Source organism: Zeus faber (genome assembly GCF_960531495.2).
Source record: "Zeus faber genome assembly, chromosome: 15".
Taxonomy (NCBI): domain Eukaryota; kingdom Metazoa; phylum Chordata; class Actinopteri; order Zeiformes; family Zeidae; genus Zeus; species Zeus faber.
Genome location: NC_137194.1, coordinates 24,443,813 through 24,466,349, shown reverse-complemented (window position 1 = coordinate 24,466,349; position 22,537 = coordinate 24,443,813). Strand labels below are relative to the sequence as shown.

The 22,537-nt window shown below is 43.9% G+C and overlaps 1 protein-coding gene across 1 annotated transcript; it reads right to left on the bottom strand.

The window, feature by feature from the left end:
* Nucleotides 1–220: 220 nt before the first annotated feature.
* slco4a1 (solute carrier organic anion transporter family, member 4A1) lies at nucleotides 221–11,905 on the bottom strand (the record flags this gene model as incomplete). The annotated part of the gene is made up of 11 exons (XM_080015978.1): nucleotides 221–388; nucleotides 569–717; nucleotides 992–1,056; nucleotides 1,253–1,428; nucleotides 2,824–2,986; nucleotides 5,776–5,998; nucleotides 6,292–6,446; nucleotides 8,632–8,743; nucleotides 9,685–9,806; nucleotides 9,919–10,009; nucleotides 11,059–11,905. The coding sequence occupies 11 exons, from the start codon at nucleotides 11,903–11,905 to the stop codon at nucleotides 221–223; spliced, it is 2,271 nt and encodes a 756-aa protein (XP_079872104.1).
* Between the last annotated feature and the right edge of the window lie 10,632 nt (nucleotides 11,906–22,537).

The following is a 22,537-nucleotide window of genomic DNA, read 5'->3' as shown; positions in this document are numbered from 1 at the left end:
GACATAACCTTCCATGTGGGGACATAAGCTTCCGTGTGGGGACATAAGCTTCCGTGTGGGGACATAAGCTTCCGCGTGGGACATAAGCTTGCGTGTGGGGACATAAGCTTGCGTGTGGGGTCATAACCTTCCGTGTGGGGACATAACCTTCCATGTGAGGACATAACCTTCCGTGTGGGGACATAATCTTCCGTGTGGGGACATAAACTTTCATGTGGGGTCATAACCTGGCATGCGGATTGATGATAACGCCATCTTGCGAGATGTCTTTGCTGCTCAGCTCCCCCATTTCGTCAGCTCTGTCAGTGTTCTCACAGCTGCTCTGCGGGGACTCTGGGGGCGGCTGGTACAGGATGCTGGCTAACAGGAAGAAAACTGTCCCCAACACCTGCACCACAGGACGGCACAGGAAAAAAGCAAATATGAATTTATTTCAAATGGATTGAGATACTCTTGCCTTTTAGATATTCAATACTCCTTCCCGGCTCAGAATCAGATTTCCATTCATTAAAATCCAAAGTGTATATTCCTTGGTGGGAGGCAAATATCTAGTGTATGTGTTTCTAACCTTGTATATGACACCAGCCACCAGAGTATACTGGCTCATGGCTGAGTTGTGGTAGAGGTAGCAGGAGCCCTGCTCACCGCACTGATCCTGCCACAGCACGCAGGAGATGTCAATGACCGTGCCGAACGCTATGGGTCCCGGGATGCCGCCTAAGCACAAGCAACCGCACAGCACCGACAGGATCAGAAGAGTTTCAAGGACTGAGGTATACTTAGTCCTTCAGAGTCCCAGTTTGGATAACCGCTCACAATGATTACTAATGAGCTGTTAGTTATGTGTCATATTATCCGCGAATCCAATGCTGCTCAGGAAAATACAAAGTTGGGAAAAATAGTGATCGTCCTTAAAGCTTTAAAGTAATGCATAACAAAGCCCAAGATGTAGAATAGACGTAATGTTGCATCTAGAATAAAAAATGCCTACCCAGTGTGCGCACCACAATCCACTGGATGCCGAGTCCAAACGACCGCTGGCTGTCCGGGACGCACCTGCAGGGGCAGTAAGGTCGACAGTAAGACGTCCGATTGTGATCATTTTGCCGAGAATTGAACACGATCAGATGCAGGATCGTCATTTCTGTAACTAAATTACATCATTCAGTGTGTCATGTAATGTAGTGTCAATGCGAGGTTAAAACACAGCATCTTCCTTTGTGACGGCGGCGCGGCGGTTTCTTTCGCCCACCTGAGAGTGGCGGTGAGCGCGGGAATGCTGCAGAGGAAGGTGAAGCAGATGATGATGAAGAAGAAGGCAAGGAAGAGTGCCATGTGGTCACAGGAGCTGCTGCACTTCCCCACCAGCGCCGTGCCCTCTCTGCCCAGCGAGACGTTGCCTACCACGCAGCTGCACCCGGAGTAAACCTGGAGATAGGGAGAGCGGTGGAGCTGACTGACAGTGACATGACCAGGGCTCGGTGATAATGGAAAGTACTCCCAGTGGTTTCTATGAACATTTAATTTTGATATTATGTTGTGATACACAGAGGTCTAAATGAATACAAAAGAAATCACAAGATAACAATACGGCTAAGATCACGCGGCAATCCTCAAGTGCTCAATTCGGATTTATTGCTCAGATCCGATTTTTTAGTTTGGCTGTTCAAGTAATTTTTTAAATGTGGCCAATATGAGATTCCGATGTGAACTGGACACGGTCCTGAACTGACCCTGCGCAGAATGACAATTACCAAAACGTCACACGTAGCACGCTGTTGAAAGTTAGGCATGGCTCCACAGCACCGATCAGAGCCATCTATCCAGACCCATTTATAATCATTTATTTATTAATTAAAAAAATAAAATAATAATAATAATTAAAAATAATATATATATATATATATATATATATATCCAAACAAATAAACAAATAAAATTAATACTCAACCGAATGGCAATTTCAGCATTCCAATAGTGTTCTTTTTTTTATATTTAAATTCTATTTGAGTTTCGTTCCTGCAGCCCTAATACACACACAGGCACGCATAAACACACACACACACACACACACACACACACACACACACACACACACACACACACACACACACACACACACACACACACACACACACACACACACACACACACACACACATTTTGTTATCCATAAAACATTCAGGGCTGAAGCCCCGCTGCCCACCCCTAACGACGCTCGTTATTACCAGGCTACCCCTACATGTAGATTGGGTCTGTACTGCCGTGACGTGATGTGAAGAAGCCACATGGATCATTTTGTAACATTTATTTAACCAATGTAAGAGATGTTGACACTCACCAAGTCACCAATGTGACTTTTTTTTCAACACCGCTTTCTTCCACTAATTTGTTAGACCACAAATCCTAAGGGAATGTATACTTACACATCACACAACCATTTATTTTCTCCATTATTTATTTATTTTTAATTGTTTTATTTATTATATACCATTACACAAAGTCACACAAAGGGCCACTTTTGCCTGCAGTGTGTAGCCTTATGAGATCTGAAATCCTGGAGATGGAGTTCTCCTGGAGTTCTGGTCTGATATTATACTACACTTTCCATTTTGTTCGACGTGATGAACCTGGAAGTTGGATCCTTTAACACGACATTTTACAAGCAGATGGTATGGTGTTCTTATCGTGATAGTAAATGACCCCATATTACCTAGGACTACTTCGTTATTAATCTTTTTAGAAGAGCGTTCAGAAATATCTGCATATCTGAAATGTGAACGCAACACTCCAGTTTTAAACCTTTTTTATTTTGTTTCGTACCTCTCTGCCGGAGCGGGCCTGGGTGTGGTTGACGGAGCGGCAGCCCGCATGGCAGGGGGAGTAGTACATGATGCCGTCCGCGCCACAAACAGGGTTGTACAGCTCTCTGATGCAGCCACAGCCCTCGTTGCAACTCACCGTCAGGTTCGCCTGCCAGTGGAAGCTGAAAGGTGGAAAAATAATCAATCCAGTTGTTGAATCTTCCCTGAAATTAGATCTACAAGACCTGATTTAGAAGTTTATTCTGACTTTCGTAAAGGCAAGGGCTCGCATCTTTTTCATTCGATTAATGTCGAAAAAAGAAAATAAATGAAATACATCGAAAAAAAACAAAAACTATTTTTTTGGTTTATATTTTTATTTGTTATTTTTTTTATTACCGCCAAGTGTATGTGGGTTGGTCTGCACCTAGTGCGATGCGACTGGACCGGGCGGTCTGTCCTCGGTCCTCGGGACCGTGGACTTGCGTCTGGACCAGTCACCGTGCACTGAAGGTTCCTCTTGTGCCGGCCCCAGAGTAGAGGCTAAAAGAAAGTCCCTCAAGGTTCTAAGAACGACGAACATTCCCAGTTCCTGCGGTGCGAAAACGCCGATTGTTTTCCCCTCAATACTATCAAGCAATGACACCGAGCTGAAGAGGAAAAGAGGGGTGCCCGACTGCACCGCTCTTTCTCTGTATTGATTATTGCACGAATGTGTCCCACTGCAGCAAAAGCCGCCATCTAGTGCATTTCTAAAATCGCCAGGAGCAGCCAAATAGGTAAAAAAAAACCTTTCTTGAAGGAAAATTAGATTTTTCCAGATTTGTGTTCCTTTGTGTTTTTTTTTATCTCTCAACGTATTTTCAAAACCGACTTTGATTTATAAATAGTAGAAAAAATGTTAAACCTTGTTAAACTTTCTTCTCCGTATCGTCATGGATTACGTGAAGCGGGTGGCGGAAGCTCTGAATCATATTTCGGACCTTAATCTGACCAGTGCGATAGATCCAAGGCAGTGTTAGCAGCGCGTACTGGACTTCATTTTCGTGATGATAGTCAGTTCTCCAACAGCGACGTGGAGAGAACAAATAGCGGATTTCAAACTTAATGTGACGATGAAACGGAATATTTTCAAGAACCACCGGAGGAGACTGGCGATACGTCCGTTGTTGTTACGACGGAAGAAGTTGATGATGTGATGAAGTCCATTGAGGTTGGTGACAGATTTTCAGATTTCAGATTTTCTGAGACTTATATTGATACTCTGCATTTTGTTGTGTTGTCTTTTAAACTCCAAAATAATTCCACTGTTATAAAACATGTATATACTTACAGTTAAATAAAAGCTTTTTAAAAAACAAATGAGTTGTGTTGTTGAGCTGTTCGTGTTTGGCCCATTCAGCAGAATATTAATTAGCCATGAGCCTTGTTTGTCCGCCAACTCCATTTGCATTCTGGGAGCTGGCTGAATGAACCTGGTGTGGGTAAACTTTTGGAGGTGATTATCTCAGAATCACAGTTTGCTAAAAAATCTTGAAAGCGGCCAAATTACCCTAAAGTACGCGGTGGGTCACATATCTGCGGGGAGGTCTCTGATCCATACTGATCCTCCTCCACAGAGCTATTAGCAGCAGCCGTGTGTTTTACACACAGGGTGAAGAGCCACTGTAAATAGACATTAAAGCACATTAAATACTCAGGGGCAAATCAACAAAGAAATTGTGTGCCTATTGGGGCTGCTAAACTGGCGCAAATAACAGAAAAGGCGAGTGTGTCATTCACAAAGCATCCGCAAACAGCCAAATGCACCTGCTGACTGCGCTGCCATGCAAATAAGTGTCTCGTGCGTCGCTGCTATTTGCTCGTATTTGGTAAAATTGGGTATTATGCATACATTTGGTGCAAAATTGTCCCCTTTCTATGCAAATGAGCCTCATTGCAAATATCGTATAATTCACAAAAACCAGCGCTAAAAGCCAGTTAGAGTGACGCTTTTACCGTCTGCAGAGACCAGGTGGTAACTGTGCGAGACCTAAGAAAGGCAGCGCTGCACGATCGTCTGCATAGACCTGGTGCAACTGAACCGCATTTATAAGGGGTGTCAGGCCCAGACCTTCCAGCTATCTGTAAATAATGTTTTGACATTATTATTCAAATTATTATTACTGTCACGGCATCTGTAAGTTTCGGAACGGGTAGCAGTCTGTGGTTTTCAAAACGCACTCCAAAAGCAACTTGAGACATTGAATAAATTATTGTACAAAAAAGGCGTTACAAGCGGTGACAAAAACAGTTCCATAATTCCTATGAAACACAGAAGATAATAGAAAAAAAACAACTAAAAGTTATAGGAAATAGCGATAAACTGGTTATAATTGGCTTTGAACCACAGATGGAATCGAACCTCATAGTACCATGGACAGCTTTCGCGTGCAGCAGCCCGGAAATTTGTAACAAAATTTTGAAACTAAATATATTCAATTAACTGTCATCATAAATTACTCTCCAATGGAGACCAACCCGCCCACATGGATCATTGCCATAAGATGCAAAACAAGGGCAAATAGCACTCAGCAGCAAAACCTTATGGGTGTGTTTGCGCTGGCATATGATTATATCTTTTGTGAATCGGACGCTAAGGCGGCGCAGATAGCGGGCACAATGGATGCAAATCCATTCTTTGTGAATGGGCCCCTTAGTACATGAAATGAAGTACTCAGTACGTTAAATTAAATACGCAGTACAATAAATGAAGTACTCAGTACATTAAATGAAGTACTCAGTACATTAAATTAAATACTCAGTACATTCAATTAATTACTCAGTACATTCAATTATATACTCAGTACATTAAATGAAGTACTCAGTAAATTAAATTATATACTCAGTACATTAAATTAAGTACTCAGTACATTACTCAGTGTGAAGCCAAACTCTTGTCCGGGTTTTTGTAATGAGATGTTGTTAGAACCTGTCTTGTAGCGGGTCCTGTATCTGGGTGGTGTGGTAGGGTCCGGTGACCCCGGCCATGGGCATGTTGGGGCAGTGGAGGAGGAAGATGAAGATGGCCAGCAGGCTGACCAAGGCGCACAGCATGCAGAAGCGGATGATTCCCCGGCAGCGCAGGTTCAGGCGCTTGACGATGTAGCCGCCCAGGAAAGTGCCGCCCCCGCCGGCCGGCACCACCATGTACCCTGGGGGGGGGGCAGAAGTTGAAGGTACATCAACAGCAGCTTCAATAGTATTTCGAGGCTGGTAGGGGGTTCAAACACAGGGTTCAAATAGGCAATGGAGATTTCAACATTTTTCTCACAAATATACAAGAAACATATGAACGGATTAAAGAGTAAGGCCCGTGCATGGAAAGCACCTGAGTTGCAGCCAATCATTCCCAGAGACATGTTAAATAATTAAAAGAGGATTTTTATTCAAGTTAAATAAATATCAACCCTGGAGGTCAGGAAATGCATGTTCTTATTCCTCTCACCAAACCACATGGCTGCCTCCGACGCGCTGAGGCTGAACTGCGACTCCAGGAACTTTGGTCCGAAGGTGGACATCCCAGCGATGAGGGTGGCCTCGGTGGCCCCCGCCAGGCACAGGAACAGGAAGGGAGGGTTCTTCAGGAGCAGCAGCGCGGATCTGCACACATACACGGTGCGAAAGGGGGAGGGTACAGGAAGGGTGTGAACGCGCGCTCTTATTTTAATAAACTCCAGAATTAGTTTCAAACGAAACCGGGGGTTTAACCCTCAACCCGAGGTGACGTTTCTCGACGCGCTGCGAGTCAGCACGGCGCTAGAACCGATGGTAGACACTCATCAAGTTATGTAATGTGATTATTATGATTAGAGCGCCAAGTCCTTTAACTGTAATCCCCCCTCGTTGCCATGGAGATTTCTCTCCGCCACCTTCACTAGGGCTTATAGTAAACACAGTTGTAAACAGAGTAATGAGACAACAAGGTCGGCTGCTCTAAAATGGAAGAGCTAAGTCCTGACCATCTGCGTAATGAGGTATTTTTTGGAAGGTAAAGAATATCCATATTTTTTTACTTTTATGTTAAAAGATATATAAACACATATATGCATTTTAAGATGCAAGGGGACAAACTGTAACAATGTACATTTAGCACACAACTCTATTTGTACGGACATTTTATTTGTGTTCCTGTATCTGTGCTTGGTTGTATTTTTCGGCTCAAGTTCTGACTTCCACTTCACATTTGAAAGATAAGTGTCTCACTTCTCACTCAAGATAGTTTCTGCTAAGTTCATCTCCGCGTTAAAGAACTCGCCTTCAAGCGTGAAAAAGCATGCACAGTGAGGTGCAACTCCAAAGGAACATGTACTCGAGGATACCTCAGTATTCCAATGCTTTGACTAATAGAAATTGGAAGGAAGAATTTTCACTTACAAACACTACAATCAGCAACTGGGTATCTATAAGTTCACTACTTGTAGTAGCCTTGTGGCAGAATGCAAAAATAAAAGTTAAAAGAAAAAAAAAAGTTAAATATAGAATAAGAAAAGTATATAGGAACTAGGGCAATCTTTCAAGTCATGTCAAACTTGACTGACACACTTGTACGGTATGCACAGAAGACTCGCCTCCACAGCTCCTCCCACTTACAGTAACTGCACATATGGAGGTTTGCATGCCATCACACACAAATTAGTTGGGGCAACCGCAACGCGCCAGGTCAAAATGATCGACCTGCATTAAAAAAATGCTAAATATATTTATTTATATATATACTGAGTATACTTTATATATACACAATATATGCTGGCGTATCTTGCATCACTGCATGAACCCTTATAGCACAATACAATTAAATACATTTATGGTCACTACTTTACTCTGATGACTCGCACTGAATGGAGTCGGCCAGGGTTGCATAGTCCAGACAGTAGCTGCTGGTAGCCAGCCTCAAGCGGCTTCCAAGTGATCATCAGTCATGGTGGAATGCTATTTAGACTTAATAATCTTCATGTGGGAAAAAGCTGACTCGCCTAAGTAAGTAGAGCCGAATAATGCAGTCAAGGAGGGAGCACATTTCCTCATGTTTGGTACTCTTCCTCTGTGAGTAAGTTCTAAAACTGTCCATGAGCCCTGGACTTGAGCTGAATGTCAGCCTGTAGTGTCAACATCTCATCCTCCACTGCAGACCAGTTCAGGTGAAACAGTGCTGCAATTTTTGATGCGAGTAAATCAACCTCAATATCTCCCCTAAATGGGAAGCACATAAAGGAAGCGATTGGTTTGAGTAAAGCAGTCTTGAAACCGTTTGTCAAAGTCTGACAGACAATTTTCAATCTGCTCTGTGTAGCGTGCACTGTCAAGTTGCACACACGCCTTCCCTTGGGTCTCCAGCTCTGATGCAAGGTTTTGAAAGTTCCCCAAATCATGGCGCTGCAGCTTTGAGGACAGAAGTTGCATTTTTCGTTTGAAAGCATTAACTGAACTGATCACGTTTAGCACGGTTTTGTATTTTCCTTGCAGCTCTAAATCAAGCCCATTCAACATGCTGGTCAGATTGGTTAAAAAATATATATTTTTTGTGAATGGCGCGCGATCTACCCGCACTACCTTTGCGATCTGCTGGTCGATCGAGATCGACGTATTGGGCACCCCTGGTGTAATGTAGACGTAGTTCTATTGAATTTATTTGGGGGAGGGTGAATCAGGATTTACTTTATAAATACATTTGCTGAGTCACGCATTGAAAGAGTTCCTCAAAACAATTTTTATGGCAGATCATGAGGAACAAGATCATTCATTTCGAATCAAAAAGTTAAAGTTGAATGTGTCCAGGTCTGCTTACCTAGGCATGTCCTTGACTGATTTGCCAAACTGTGGGTCTGAGGCTGTGTTGTGGCTGCCATCTTTGAGCTGGTGGGCTTCCGACACACGCATGGCCATGTACTTCTGAGAGCCTGCGGGACGAGACACACAAAGAGAAGAACAATCTTTAATCGTCACACAGCACACCACACTACAACACATGTACGCACACACACACACACACACACACACACACATGCTTTGGATGGTTTGGCATTTGTCAAATTTGTTTCAAAGGTGTTCTGACACAATATGACCTTCGTGTTGGATTTATTCAAGATATTACTCCACTTATTCGGAACGTTTCCCAAAAATCATCTGCTTTGTTGTTCAATGATCATATGACTGACTGTGGTGGTCAAGGCGTTTACTTCTACTCCGACTGTCACGGGTGTTGACTCAGCATGGTGTCTCGTTGTTTCCACAGCAGAGTGGAATGTTGTTATTATAAATGTCAATAATTTGGGTGAACGGTCTGAACTGCAACCACTTCCTGAAACGATCCCTTCGTCAGTTGGTTCAGCTGAGCTCGGTCGGTTGGGAGCGAACGTGATTCGGAATCATGATTCGTCGGCAGAGATGCGCTCACAAGTGAGTGGATCCCCCTTTTCAGCCGAAAGATTTGAATCGTTCGCGAACTTCACTGCACGGTCACGGAGCCGGTAGAAGCCTCGAAGTGAGGCAGACAGGGGGAAGCCGAGTGACTGTTGAGCCCTCCAATTAAACATGAGAAAAAGAGAATCAAAGTGCACACTCAAAAGAAAAGCGTTATCCTAACAAGCATTGCGAGTCAAGACAAAGTTGAAAACACTTCCCATGAATGTGAATAAGCTATGGTTTTATCCATAGTCTATAATGGTAATTTCGGAAAACTTCTGAAAAAGCTTGGTGTTAGTGGGCCACATTTCAGATGGGTGTTACAACACGGGAATCTCTCTGTGTCTCCTGCATTGGTCATCATTAGGAACACAATGAAACGTATCCATATTGTTGATTATAGCGACAGAAGAATAGTTCTTTGCTCCCCTGCTACCTGGTAGTTGACGAGGGTAGCCCAGGATCGGGAGGGCAGTGAGTAAAGCTGCTGCCCCCCCTGCTAGGAACCCAATCCACCATGCACCAACCCAAAGAGGGTTCTCGGGAGTTAGATCCGTCCTGTACACACACAAACACACACACAAACAGGTAAGTATAAAGAAACACACACACACACGCACACAGCAAGTATGATTCCATTCTACTCTATTTTATTCGGACACATGCTTACGTCAGGTAAATCTCTGTGTAGATGTTGAGGAAAACCCCCCCCAGCAGGTAGCCTGCGGCTGGACCCACAATGGCCGCTGTGTAGAAGACCCCTGGGGGGAGAAAGACCAAAGAGAGAGAGACAGACCCTGTCTGGGTCAGTGGATAGTAACTTCCTATTCCCTACTTCCTGGTCTTGAAAAAAGGGCCTCCATTGTTCTTCCCTGTGTTACAATTCCTTGAGGTTTTTACAGGAGAAAACAAGGAGCGGTGTTTGAGAGAGCAACTGTGTTGGCTGATGGACAAGTGAGCAGTAAATGCGTTCGTTGTATTTCGGAAAACATTGGAATTCAAGGGTACTATGTACTTTTAATGGACTACATTGTAGTCATTGTAGTTATTGTCTACAAAAATGATAAGTGGGAAGATCAATGAGGGTGACTGATCAAGGAGGATCAAAATTACCAGGCAGACGGTGAATGAGGCAATGATCTCTTTGATGCATTGATCTCTTTCTTTCACTGTAAAGATCCTCAGAGATGACAGTTAAACAGGTACTGCTTCAGAAGAAATGTGTTTGCATGTTGTTGCACGCTTTCCTTTAATAACTTCTTCTCCTTCCGTCTAATGGACAGATATGAAGAAACACTGTATGACCATGCCGTATTGGCTAACAAAGGACGTGTGTCTTAACTTCCCAGTTTAGACTTCCCAATATCACCATGTAACAGATGTCCACACAGAAACACATTTCACATACTGTGCGTATATGTACTGATGTAGTGTGTTACAAAGTCATAAGTGGAAGCAAAATTTTATTTCAAGGAAGGCGTAGACCTCTCTTCAACAATATATTACACTGTTGGAGGGGTTCTGCGTATTTACTTCAATAGTCAATAGTCATGGTTAATGGTCAATAAAGGTTGAATTGCCTAATTGTACTTCTTATTTGGATTAGCCTACATAAACGTATTGATACATATTTGAGAATGAACATAGTGAGCATATTGCCCGCTGCATTATAATTGCATTTGTACTGTGGAATAAAGTAAACATCTAAAATTTCTCAGAGCAGAAAAAACAATACAGCATTTAGTGAGGGTCATAAACAGGACTTCTCCTACATCTTCATATGTTGTGTCACGCTGGGTGTGTGTCTCACCTATATATACAGGAGCATGGTTGGACTTGACGTTCTCATCGAGGTAAGTGACCCCCAGTGTGTAGAGAGGAGTGGCCCCTACTCCATGGAGAAACTGTCCAAGCATGAACACAAAACGATAGCTGGACAGGCTTCCACCTTCCTTGTTTTGGCACGGACTGGTTTGGTTGGCAGAGCACATGGCTGTGCGCTCAAGCAGGCTGACCTGGTAGGGGGGCGTGGTGAAGTGGGGCAAGGCGAACACCAGCGATCCCAAGGCCATGATGAGCACACCCCAGCCCAGCCAGCGGGGTTTGTGCCCCGTGCCGCCAAAGTAGCTGACAAACGCCAAGCACACGCAGGCAGCGATGTCGTAAGAGCTGGCGATGAGGCCAGCCTCGTAGCTGCGCAGGTCGAAGCGCCGTTCAATGGAGGTGATGACCGTGTTGATGAAGCCGTTGACGATCATGCCCTGCAGGAAAGAGGCCACAGAGAGGAAGAACAGCACCCATCGAGGGGTGTTGAAATACTGAATGACTTTGGGTGTCAAGGCCCCCCAACCGCATTGCTGATCCTCATCCGTGGAGATAAAATCTAACCCATTCGGGCTGTCCACAGTGGCGGTGAGCTCCTCACCGCACAGCTTCCCTGACAGTGTAGATGCGCCGGTGAAAATCTTTGGCCGAATGGGGACATTGCCCCTGAGACTTTTAGGGCTCCTGGGCCCTGAGCCTATGGGGCTCTCTGTCTGAGAGTCCACAGGGCTTGGGGTGTCCAGAGAGGGACCCAGACTTAGGGGGCAGTCCTGGAGGTCCAGGAGCTCTTCTTTGGAGCTGAAGGAGGCATCGGAAGTTAGCAAGACTGGCATCGCCCCAATGAGGGGCAACGCAATGGAGATGAGTAAGTATGAGGGGGATGGTGGTCGGTGGCTCAGAGCCTGACTGTTCCGGGGACACAGTGGACAGATGTTGGAGAATGGATCAGCTCTTGAATTGCTGCTTTCGTACTCTGAATTACTTTATTTCGGAATTAATTTTTAATTAAAGTCAGGGCTTTTCCCTCATTAAATACTGATTTGAATAACATCCATATGGTCACAGTGTAGAATGGTGTCTGTTGAGGCCCTGCAGAAAAAATCTATCTAACTCCCTATATAAAAGGTAGGAGTGATGGCGCTGTACTGAAGTTGCTGCTGGGTAACAATCTCCTGCAGAGAAAAAAGACAAAAAAGAGACACAAAGACATAGTGAGGGATGAATAATTAAAAGCAAAATTCACCCCATTAGAGGCCAGTCAGTTTACCCAAATCGAACTCTTGCGAAACATATTAAGGTGTTTCCCTATGTCAATAATTAGTGCAATACATAACATAAGAATTTTGTTAGGTGCAACGGTTGAGGAGTGGTCAAACAGCAAGCTCAGTTCAAAGAGTTCTCTGGCTAGCCAGACGGCTTTTGTGATGTCAGAGGAAAAACAAGCTCTCACTTGTGGACCAGTTCCCCTCACATTTGTGGCCCACCCATAATCTGGCATCTTGCCATGATGGTTTCTTGTTAAGTAAAAAAAAAAAAAAAAAAAAAAAAAAAAAAAAAAAAATTATTTATATATATATATATATTTTTTTTTATTTTTTTATTTATTTATTTATATATTACAAAAAGGACATAGAAAAAAAACAAAATAAACACAAAAAAACACAACAATGGCCTGTATTTTGTACATACATGCAAATGTGGTCTTACATAAGTTCAGACATGCATTATTTTTCAGAACATTTTATTTCTAAAGCTCAATTCTGCCAAATTGTCAAAAATTGACACTGCTAATCGTTCAATTACAATTGAGCTATTTGAAAGGGATATGCTGGTTCCCAACATATGAAGAACAGCATGATATAGATGACAAGTCATCTGAAACCCTCATGTCCTTGCATGCCTTTAATTGACAAAAACAAAATAAATGGCAGTGCGATGATTAACCTAAACAGGTCAGCTGAAGTAATCTTTACTAATCCAGCTGCCACCTCACATTTGAAGCGTTGATTCCTTCCTTTATTTCCACATCAAATAATTTGACCTCAGATTATGTGCCAGACTTCCTTCTTGGTGGAGTTTACAAACGTGACATAACTGATTGTCACACTGCAGCATTTTAATTTCCAACAAGACAACAACAATGAATCTTATTTGTTGGGGTTTTTCAATCAGTATTTTGATCAAAGCAAAGCAAACTGTTTTGCTTAAGATGAACTAAAAATGTTTTTAAAATCCTTAAAATTATGACCACATCAACGGCACAAACCATATTGTACACAATACACAAAATACATAATCACAGTCCTAGATTGTTAAAGTCTTCATTAACTTCCTACCTTAATTTGTTCTGTTACTAGTTGACTGGGACAGTCCTGTGTAAGACGACAGATTGGACGTGAACTGAGGAAGTTGTAGTCAGGTATCCATACAAGCCTCTAAGCGCGTCTCTAAAAGCTTCTTATACTCAAGCGCTGAGGCAGCACATTGGCAAATTCAGCCGTCCCATCGGTGAGCTCATCAGACCCAACCCCCCCTAGCCCCCAGTCATAATAAGCCACCTGTACAACAGCTGTCCACTGATATGGCAGCGCGTATTATTCTTCAATCGTACCCTCCCACTGAAGGCAAATATGTTGAACATTTAAACGATCTTGCGCTTTCTTTCCAACTTTAAACACCATTAAGTCACCATTTTACCCATAATCTCCTGCTCAACCTCCAGTCCAACAGTGAATGCCAGATGCTCCTGACAGGCGCCTAGTTCAGAAAGCCTTTGCCGCTATACATTAAAGGTAGGTAGGTAGGTTTTGGAAATAAACCTCTCAGCATCTCAAAAGCTGAGTTAATTAAAGCAAAGGTTCGCACATTTTTAAACGCAGACCTTGTTTAAGTTCCTATAGTACCCATAATTTTCAATATCATTCAAACCCTTAGCACAGGTGCCATTGTGTGTTGACGCCAACATTATTTGTCCGATATTACTATTTTGAATATCTCCGTTATTAATATTTTTAAGAGACGCGTATCTAAAAAAACAATGGATAAGACAGTCTGCAGACGTATTGTGTGACAGGGTCGTCCATACAGAAAAAGCATCATAGCGACGTTCAGATAATCGACTTAGGCAGTGGATAATTTATTGTCTCACATAACGTTCTTGGTTTGACATTACCCGGCATTATGTGAGGCAGGAATGTTATGGGTTGTTAAACGCACCCTTTTCTGTGAAATGTTTATTACTTAGCACGCTTTTTTATTTCTGGAACCATGGGTGTGGGTGTCAGTGCAACACCAACATTAACATTCAGCGAACAGTCGGGGGACTCCGGGAGGGGAACCAGGAACTGAGATACCGAAAACGCCTTTAGTTCCGCCCATAGGCATGTGCTGTTCTTTGAAAAGAATAGAAGCAGTGCTTCACATCTTGAAGTGTAAAGTCGGTGTCGTCAATGTCTATAATAAAACATAAATGATATAAACTAATACACTAGATCTAAATATTCCTGCTCTGAACCTTGAATCTAACTTTCCTGTTAATGATCACCGGGGGATTAATCTTCTCTATTACCATAACAGTAGTTGAGTTTTGGGGTTGGGGGCAGAACAGGGCGTTTTTTAGCTGCCTATGAAAAATAAAGAAATGGCTAACTAGCATGGTGTCATTTTTACTTATTTTTTATCTTAGCATTTCAGCACAGAAAGTAAAGTGTAGTGCCTGGCTATGATGCCACTCTGGTTGACCATAAGAGCTGCCATTATCATAGATCATAACTCCTTTTAAAACTTTCCCATAAGAAGAAAATAAAATAATCCCAGAGTTGCTCTTGGCTGATCCCATCCTACTGGAGGAACACGAGCTGTCCTGGACAAGACAAACTCGCTTTCAATTCACAATGACTGATTGCTTCTGATAAGTTGGGATAATAAGGTCAGACGAGGCCAAAGCATGAAATTCCATTAAAAAGAAATAATAACATGAAATAGGTGGCTGATACCATAGGTGACCAATGGATCCGGGTCTCATTCCTCTCACTCTGTTCCAACTGGACTGTAATGCTAAGCATGTGATGATATGTTTGGTGTGAAAGCTATGAAAGTGCACTTGTATTTGACACATATAGAAGACGAGGGAAAAGCCAGAGCTCAAGTTAAGCGGCTAATTCATGAGGAGAGGGCCCGGCGTGGGCCGGGCGCTGAGAGTTGAACCAGGGCACTCTTAACAATTCACCCTGGTGGGGTGATGCTGTCCTGAGACACTGTTTGTTTTTTCAGCCCCAGAGTATCACAAATCCAAATGTTTACCCCCTATCGGACTCTCCTTACGCCTTTTCATTTCTGTTTTCAAAGTGGGAATAAACCACCGGGTCTGTTCCTACCTACCGGTTTCTTGATCCTCACAGCAGAAGGCCTGTTTGCTTTGGACCCGCGGGCCTTTCCTCCTCTCCGATAAACAAAGGCTTTTGAACTATTTCGGGAAAGAAGCTGTGTCACGTGACACGTTTGACAAATATCCACACATTCTCTATCTTAAAGCTTCTCACGAAGATATGAATCTCTTTAATGAAATTGATATCGCCGGATGAGTCACTTTTCCTCAAATGCGAGACTGTGATTGACAATATTTTTGGATTGACAATTGTCATGCAAATAATTGTGATTAAGAATTGGATGGTCTTTTTTGTTCATTTTATGCCACTATCATATAATAAGCTTATAATAGTGTAATAAATGTCTACCTATTGCAAAAGAGCTATGTATCAACATGGAAAAATTAGAGAGAGTAGAGAGCACATTTTCCTCAACCCAACTGATGGAAACCCTATGGTTTATTCACATTCTATTTTTGGCAACATTTATAACATTGATTTAAAATTCCCGACATTTGGATGGAAACAAATGACTGTGGAATCTGACGATTTTACAGAACAATTTGCGACCAGCTCAAATAGTTGCCATTAGGCGATCATGTGACATTGCGACAGCTCATCTAGTGACGTGTACGGTTTCACTCTCGACATCATTCACTGAATCTGTGGGATTTCTTCCACAAACGTTTTTTTTTTAGTTTCACACCGACACGCAAGACTTAACCCTTCTGAAGTAGCATGGCGGGTCCCAGGCAACAAGGTGCATCCTGTGAGCTGGTGCCGGTTATCTGCTTTTTCATGGCTCTTCACGGGAGAGGGAAGGATCGTGGCTCTGATATCAGTGCACCAGCTGACATAACTGTCGACTAGCTATCTGACAACCACAACCTAAAGGCCCTTTCATTTTAAGCTCAAGCCTGCACAAAGAAGATGAGACTGATGTCAACTTCGCGTTAATCAGCAAATGCTGATTAATTTCGAGAACACGATTATGACGGCATCTAGTTGGTATCCACAGTCCCTAGAGATGAGAACCTGCCAAATCTAGAACGCTTTTCGAAAGAAACCCCCTAACAGACGCACGGACATACTGTCAGATAGAAGGACCGACTGGCGCTCAGCAGGTAGGCGGCAGACAGACGCTGGTGCGCTGAATCACTGTTCAAGTGTTTAACCTCCAGAGGGGGGGGGGGGGGGGGGGGTGGAGAAAGAAAAAGATGGCTGACGGCAACAAAAAACATTTTTGCTTTATCTGTTTCTCAATCCCTCTGGCTCCTTTCCCTTAAAATGTTGAAACGGTCTCATGTGAATCTGCCCTTTCCGTCTTTGCAGCTTCGGGTTGACTGGCCCACCTTGGCCGTGCGCTTTGTTTCATCTGTTGTCGAGCTTTTGTCCCCCCCCAATATAACTTTGGGGTCAACAAACACGCTTCTGCCATCCTTATCCCGTGGCGTCGTAGCTCTCAAGTCCGTTCGCTCCGTGTCTCCTTTTCAATGGAGCGGGCCCGCCTTTGTTGTCAAACTAAGACGGTACAAGCACAATTAGTTTGACCCGTGAAGAACTCCACGACAAATCTTCGCCAGCCCTGTATTTACGGTTTGTCTCCGGGGAAATGAAACAAGTAGGAAAGAAGGCTCTTCTGTTATTGAAAAAAAATCATCTTGTTTTAATATAAACTACTTCCTGTTTCATCTGGGGTTTTTTTTGTTTCGTTTCGCTCTACTCAAGCCAGACGCCTGGGCCTGGATCTGAATCTCAGATGCAGGGAAGTCAGAACGGGTCAGTTCAGACGGTCGTCTGGCACGGCACCGTATCTGGGGCTGTTGCTAACCGACGTCCATTCAGTTTTACCGACCGGTCTTCGAGGCATTTAGGGTTTTACAATTTGAAAGTGTGTATTAAAAACCGCACCGTGTCTCCCTTTATCTTTGGTTAACAACTCAAGTCTATGAACCGCAAGGGAAAGACCCAAAGAGGAGCCAGCAGCCTTGGGGAACGAGGGAAAACTTAAATGAGCTCTAAATTTGTATTGAGGCTTTGTATTCCTCCTCGACTCCTTTCAAGCTTTGTGGAGTCGCTGGAATTTTCTTTTTTCGCTTGTAGGGTAGCCGCAAAATAAGTCATGTTGTATGGCTTGGGTTTCTCATAGTATAACCACGGGAAGATGAAATTGTTCTTAAACAGTAAATTCCTAGCTTGGGCACGGAATGTCCCCATCTCATTGGAGACCAAAAAATAAATAAATAAATAAACCCGAAACAACCTTTTTACAGAGTGGAACTTCCTTAGCGCCGGGACGTAGCGCAACACCACGATTTATTTTGGAAAAAATAAAAAATAATCTTTCTATGAGGTCAATGGGTAAAAATGTCTCTGCATCGATTACTCACTCAGCCATACATCTTTTTTGATCTTGAAAGGCTCTCTCCAACTCCCTAAAGCGGTGAATCCCACCCTTTCCCCTCCTCCCGAGGCCCTCTTGACCCATTTCAGTGCCGCTCGACACGCTGCACGCAAGCGGAGCAGTCATTACACAGTAGTGTGGCATGGCACCCTTTATCTCTGCTACTCTGGGCCAACTGGACCTCGCCCAGGCAATATCCGCTTGCCAGGCCCAAAATGAGGAGCAGCAGTTTGGAGAGGAGAGCACAGACGCTCTATACTTGCCCCTCCCTTTTTCAGATTTTCATTGCAAAGTGTGGTAGTATCAGTACACTACTGTAGTACAGTACCCTATTTAATTCGGTTGGTCTCAACGACCAAAAGTAGGTTTTTAGCCCCCCCCCCAAAATCATCTCTAACCTTATGCTTAAACATAACCATTTGAAGCAATACTTAACCATCTTTGTCCTTATCTCAACATTATCTGGTCTGTTGTCCTGCAGTCGAAAGCCAAAAAAAGCGTTGATAAAACTCAAACTCAAGGGGAGGAGTTGATAGGAATTATTAACACTGAATCAACTGAACTGAACATAAGAGTCGTTTTCTACCGGAGTCGAGTGTTAAAGTCCCTTTTAAGTGAATTCAGTGATTTGTTTCTAAACACATTGTACATGTTAGACAATGAAAACATGTTATTGCCGAAAACATGTGGAAAGACCGAACCATATCGTACTGAATTGTGGAGTTACGGTGGACGGTTAAACTGTTTCCCACCGCTTTTGTGGTCCGGATGTTTAGGCTGAAGGCTAAATCGTGACCCCATGACGTATACGATGTTGTACTTTGCACGGCCCCCGCCCCCGAACACTATGTGAACACCAGGTTGGACCGCGGGAAACGGAGCATCAGTGGCGAAATAAGCTAAGCTCACAGCCGGGAGTTTAGGATAAAACGCTGTTCTGGGAATAAACACCCGGAGTAAAAGGAGTCTTCAGGGAGAACCTCAACTCATGCAGAGTCTTTGCATCGACGCCCACCCGTCACGCCGCCCGGTGAAGAAACAAAGAAAGTAAGAAACCAGAGTCATTTTGTCATGTACAGCTAGAGGTCTTGCTCTTTCATCTCAATCCAATTCAGGTCAGTGCATTTGGGGGGAGGATGTGACTCATTCTCCGTGCTGTTGGCAACAAGTTAAACTCTTAACTCAACATTCTAAGGTGGCATCTATCCTCATCTATCGCTGCTTGTGAGATTTTATTCATTTCTCTTCTCTCATCACAGAACCAACTATTACTGCAGAGCGGGGTCATCCAATTGAGTGAGTGGCTAAAAAAACGACATAACAGCCACCGTGCCAGGGTGAGCAGCTCATGCCGGAGACCACCGCCTATAGGCGCAGTGGATCCCGGCAAATTGGACGAAGCCAAACTCACAAAAAAAATAGTATATGCAAACCTCTGTTTTCAGGTTCTGTTATAACAAGGTCCTGTATCGGATTAATGAAATGTACTTGCATTCTGCGGGGAAAAAATATCTGTTCTTGAACCTCTGCTGATAAGGTTAGAAATTTGGATTAAACCTGTTGTAACAACTTAAGAATCTTGTTTTTGGTTTTTTTTTTCAGATTGGAACTGACATGGTGGCCTACCTGGCCAGAGCGACAATGGAGTACCCCTATGTTCTAATGCTGGGGGCATAAGAACATACATCAGTGTATGTGTTTGTGTTAATAAATGGGACAGCCATGGGCAACATTTTTACCGCAGACTGATTAGCCCTTAACCTTTTTTTTTTTTTCATGTTTTTGTATTTTTATCTAATCGGTAATTATTTGGCAAAAGGTTTGGTTAAGGAACATCAATGTGAAATATGTTGTACAATTTTATACATTTTAGAATTGTATGTATTGGAAGGATCAATTGGCTATTATTTGAAACAACCTTGATGATTTTTGCTTGTAGGAATAAAAGAATGGTTGGGACATGATGTGCTTGTTTTATCGTTTCATAAAAATTATATTTAATCAGCGCATTTCTTAATGCAGAAGTCGACCGAAATTAAGTAATTTTAACCCAAGTGATAACACAGGATATTGAGTTGTATTTTTAAACCCAATTTTTGGTAGCTTCAACTCAACAACGTATTCATTTTTACACATTTAACCCAGCCTTTTTTTCGGGGTGTACCTGTCTTTTCCCAGAGCGACCAACGAGAGGTGCATCCACAACTATTCACCGAACTAATGAACTGTGCCCTGAAGTTGCCTGAACAGCGATTAAATGTGAGAAGTGACCGTCAGAACACTGTGACATCATAATAGCGCAGTATCCATAGCAACTTTGACTTTCACTTTCATCCGGCGAAAGTAGAGAAAATATAATACCCCAGACTAGTCCTTCCCCACCCTGTTCCCTCTCGGCTGATGATTTTCAGCCTACTTTGTAAAGAAGGTGGAGGATGTACGTTGCTAAGCCAACTCGAGCCATCCCTCTCGCCTGTCCTGGTTCTCCCAGATCTGTCGGCTTCCTTCAACACAGTTAACCACCAAACCCTTCCCTCCACCCGTCCTTTTTGTTTCCGATTGATCTTCATCCGTTAATCGAATCAATTGGCATTGTAATTTTTTTTTATACATTTTATAACATTTTATACATCCTAGAATTGTATGTATTGGAAAGATCAATTAGCTCTTATTGGAAATACCGGACTACCTTCATATGTATTGCTTGTAGCAATGAAATAATTGTTGGGACATGTATGTGCTTGTTTTATCATTTCATAAAAAATGTATTTCATCAACGCATTTCTTAATGCATTAGTCGACCGAAATAAAGTCTGGTCTGGGGGTGGGGGGCGTTTCGTGAGGAGTCTTTCCGACTTGCCGGTTATATCAAGTCAAGTAAATGAAATAGCCTTTCTTAATATTCTCTGATATTTAATGTGAAACGATATAACCTTGAAGTATGGTCGTGTTAAATTAATACAACGAAAGGGATTTGGCCAAAATGCGCTCTACTGCAGGTCGCTTTGGACAAACGGCATAATGTGATGTTATACAAATAACAATGAATCAAACCGGTCTGGTGGTTAAATATCATCTGGGTAAGTAAAGCTGTGAAGCTACCGAAACCGACTCAAACGCAAACACAGAAATAAAACAACACCAGCCGTTCAGGACGTGAGATGTTTTTGAAATACAACCGTCGACCCCGCCTGACTGAAAACGCTCATGTCATCGTGCTTGGCCCTTTTCTTAACCCCGAAACGAGCGGTTCTCCACCGCCTCAGGAAAGGCCTCGTTCTTTCGGGGAGCAGGTGCAGCACCGCCACCACCAGCAATCACCACCACCACCACCACCACCCGATGCACTGCTCCGTCGCAGACGAGTGGAAACGAACGGCGGGATGACGCGCGCGCGTGTGTGGGCGGGCGTGCGTGCGTGCGTGGTTATTCTATTCGGTGTTATCGGGATCCACCCGCAGCAGCGGACACCAGACACGTGGCGGGAGGCCCCGCCGGGTCGGGGGGAGCCCCGTGGCTGTGGCACACCCTCGCTAGCGCTAATGTGTCACTCGCGCGCACACACACACACACACACACACACACACACACACACACACACACACACGCGCGGTGGATTAGAGCGTCTCCATGTCGATGGAAGATGTTTACCACTGAACGTCTTTTTTTGTTCGTTACAATTGTCGACCCCAACAGACACACACACACACACACACAGACACACACGCACACACACACACACACACACACACACACACACACACACACACACACACACACACACACACACACAGCGGTGGATTAGAGCGTCTCCATGTCGATGGAAGATGTTTACCACTGAACGTCTTTTTTTGTTCGTTACAATTGTCGACCCCAACAGACACACACACACACACACACAGACACACACGACACACACACACACACACACACACACACACACACACACACACACACACACACACGCGGTGGATTAGAGCGTCTCCATGTCGATGGAAGATGTTTACCACTGAACGTCTTTTTTTGTTCGTTACAATTGTCGACCCCAACAGACACACGCACACACACACACACAGACACACACGCACACACACACACACGCACACACACACACACACACACGCGGTGGATTAGAGCGTCTCCATGTCGATGGAAGATGTTTACCACTGAACGTCTTTTTTTGTTCGTTACAATTGTCGACCCCAACAGACACACACACACACACACACACACACACACACACACATTACAATAACCCACCGCGGCGATCTTCGATCCGATCATCGATTTCCGAACAACTATTTTTAATCGACATAGCGTAAGCGCCACCCACGCGCACACACAAAGAGCCTCACCTTTACTCGCGCGCAGCCGCGGCGTCTCGCGGTGCAGGCCTGGCCGCGTCGTCCATGACGCAAACACAATGGAGGGGCGGCGGCGGGGCGGGGGGGGGACGACGAAACAAAACAGATGGAAAAAACAAGACAACGGAGAGAACACGACTCAACGGGGTCGAGTCACCGCGATGGCGGCAAAGGAGGAAGCGCGCGGCGCCCCTGATGTTGCGGTCGCGAAGATGCGCGGCCGGCGCCGTCCAATCGCGCGCGGCGCTATGAGCTGTGGACCAATCAGAGAGCAGTGACTGGCTCACACAGGTGACGAGCGCGGGGGAGTCCCACTTGACCCCGCATCTG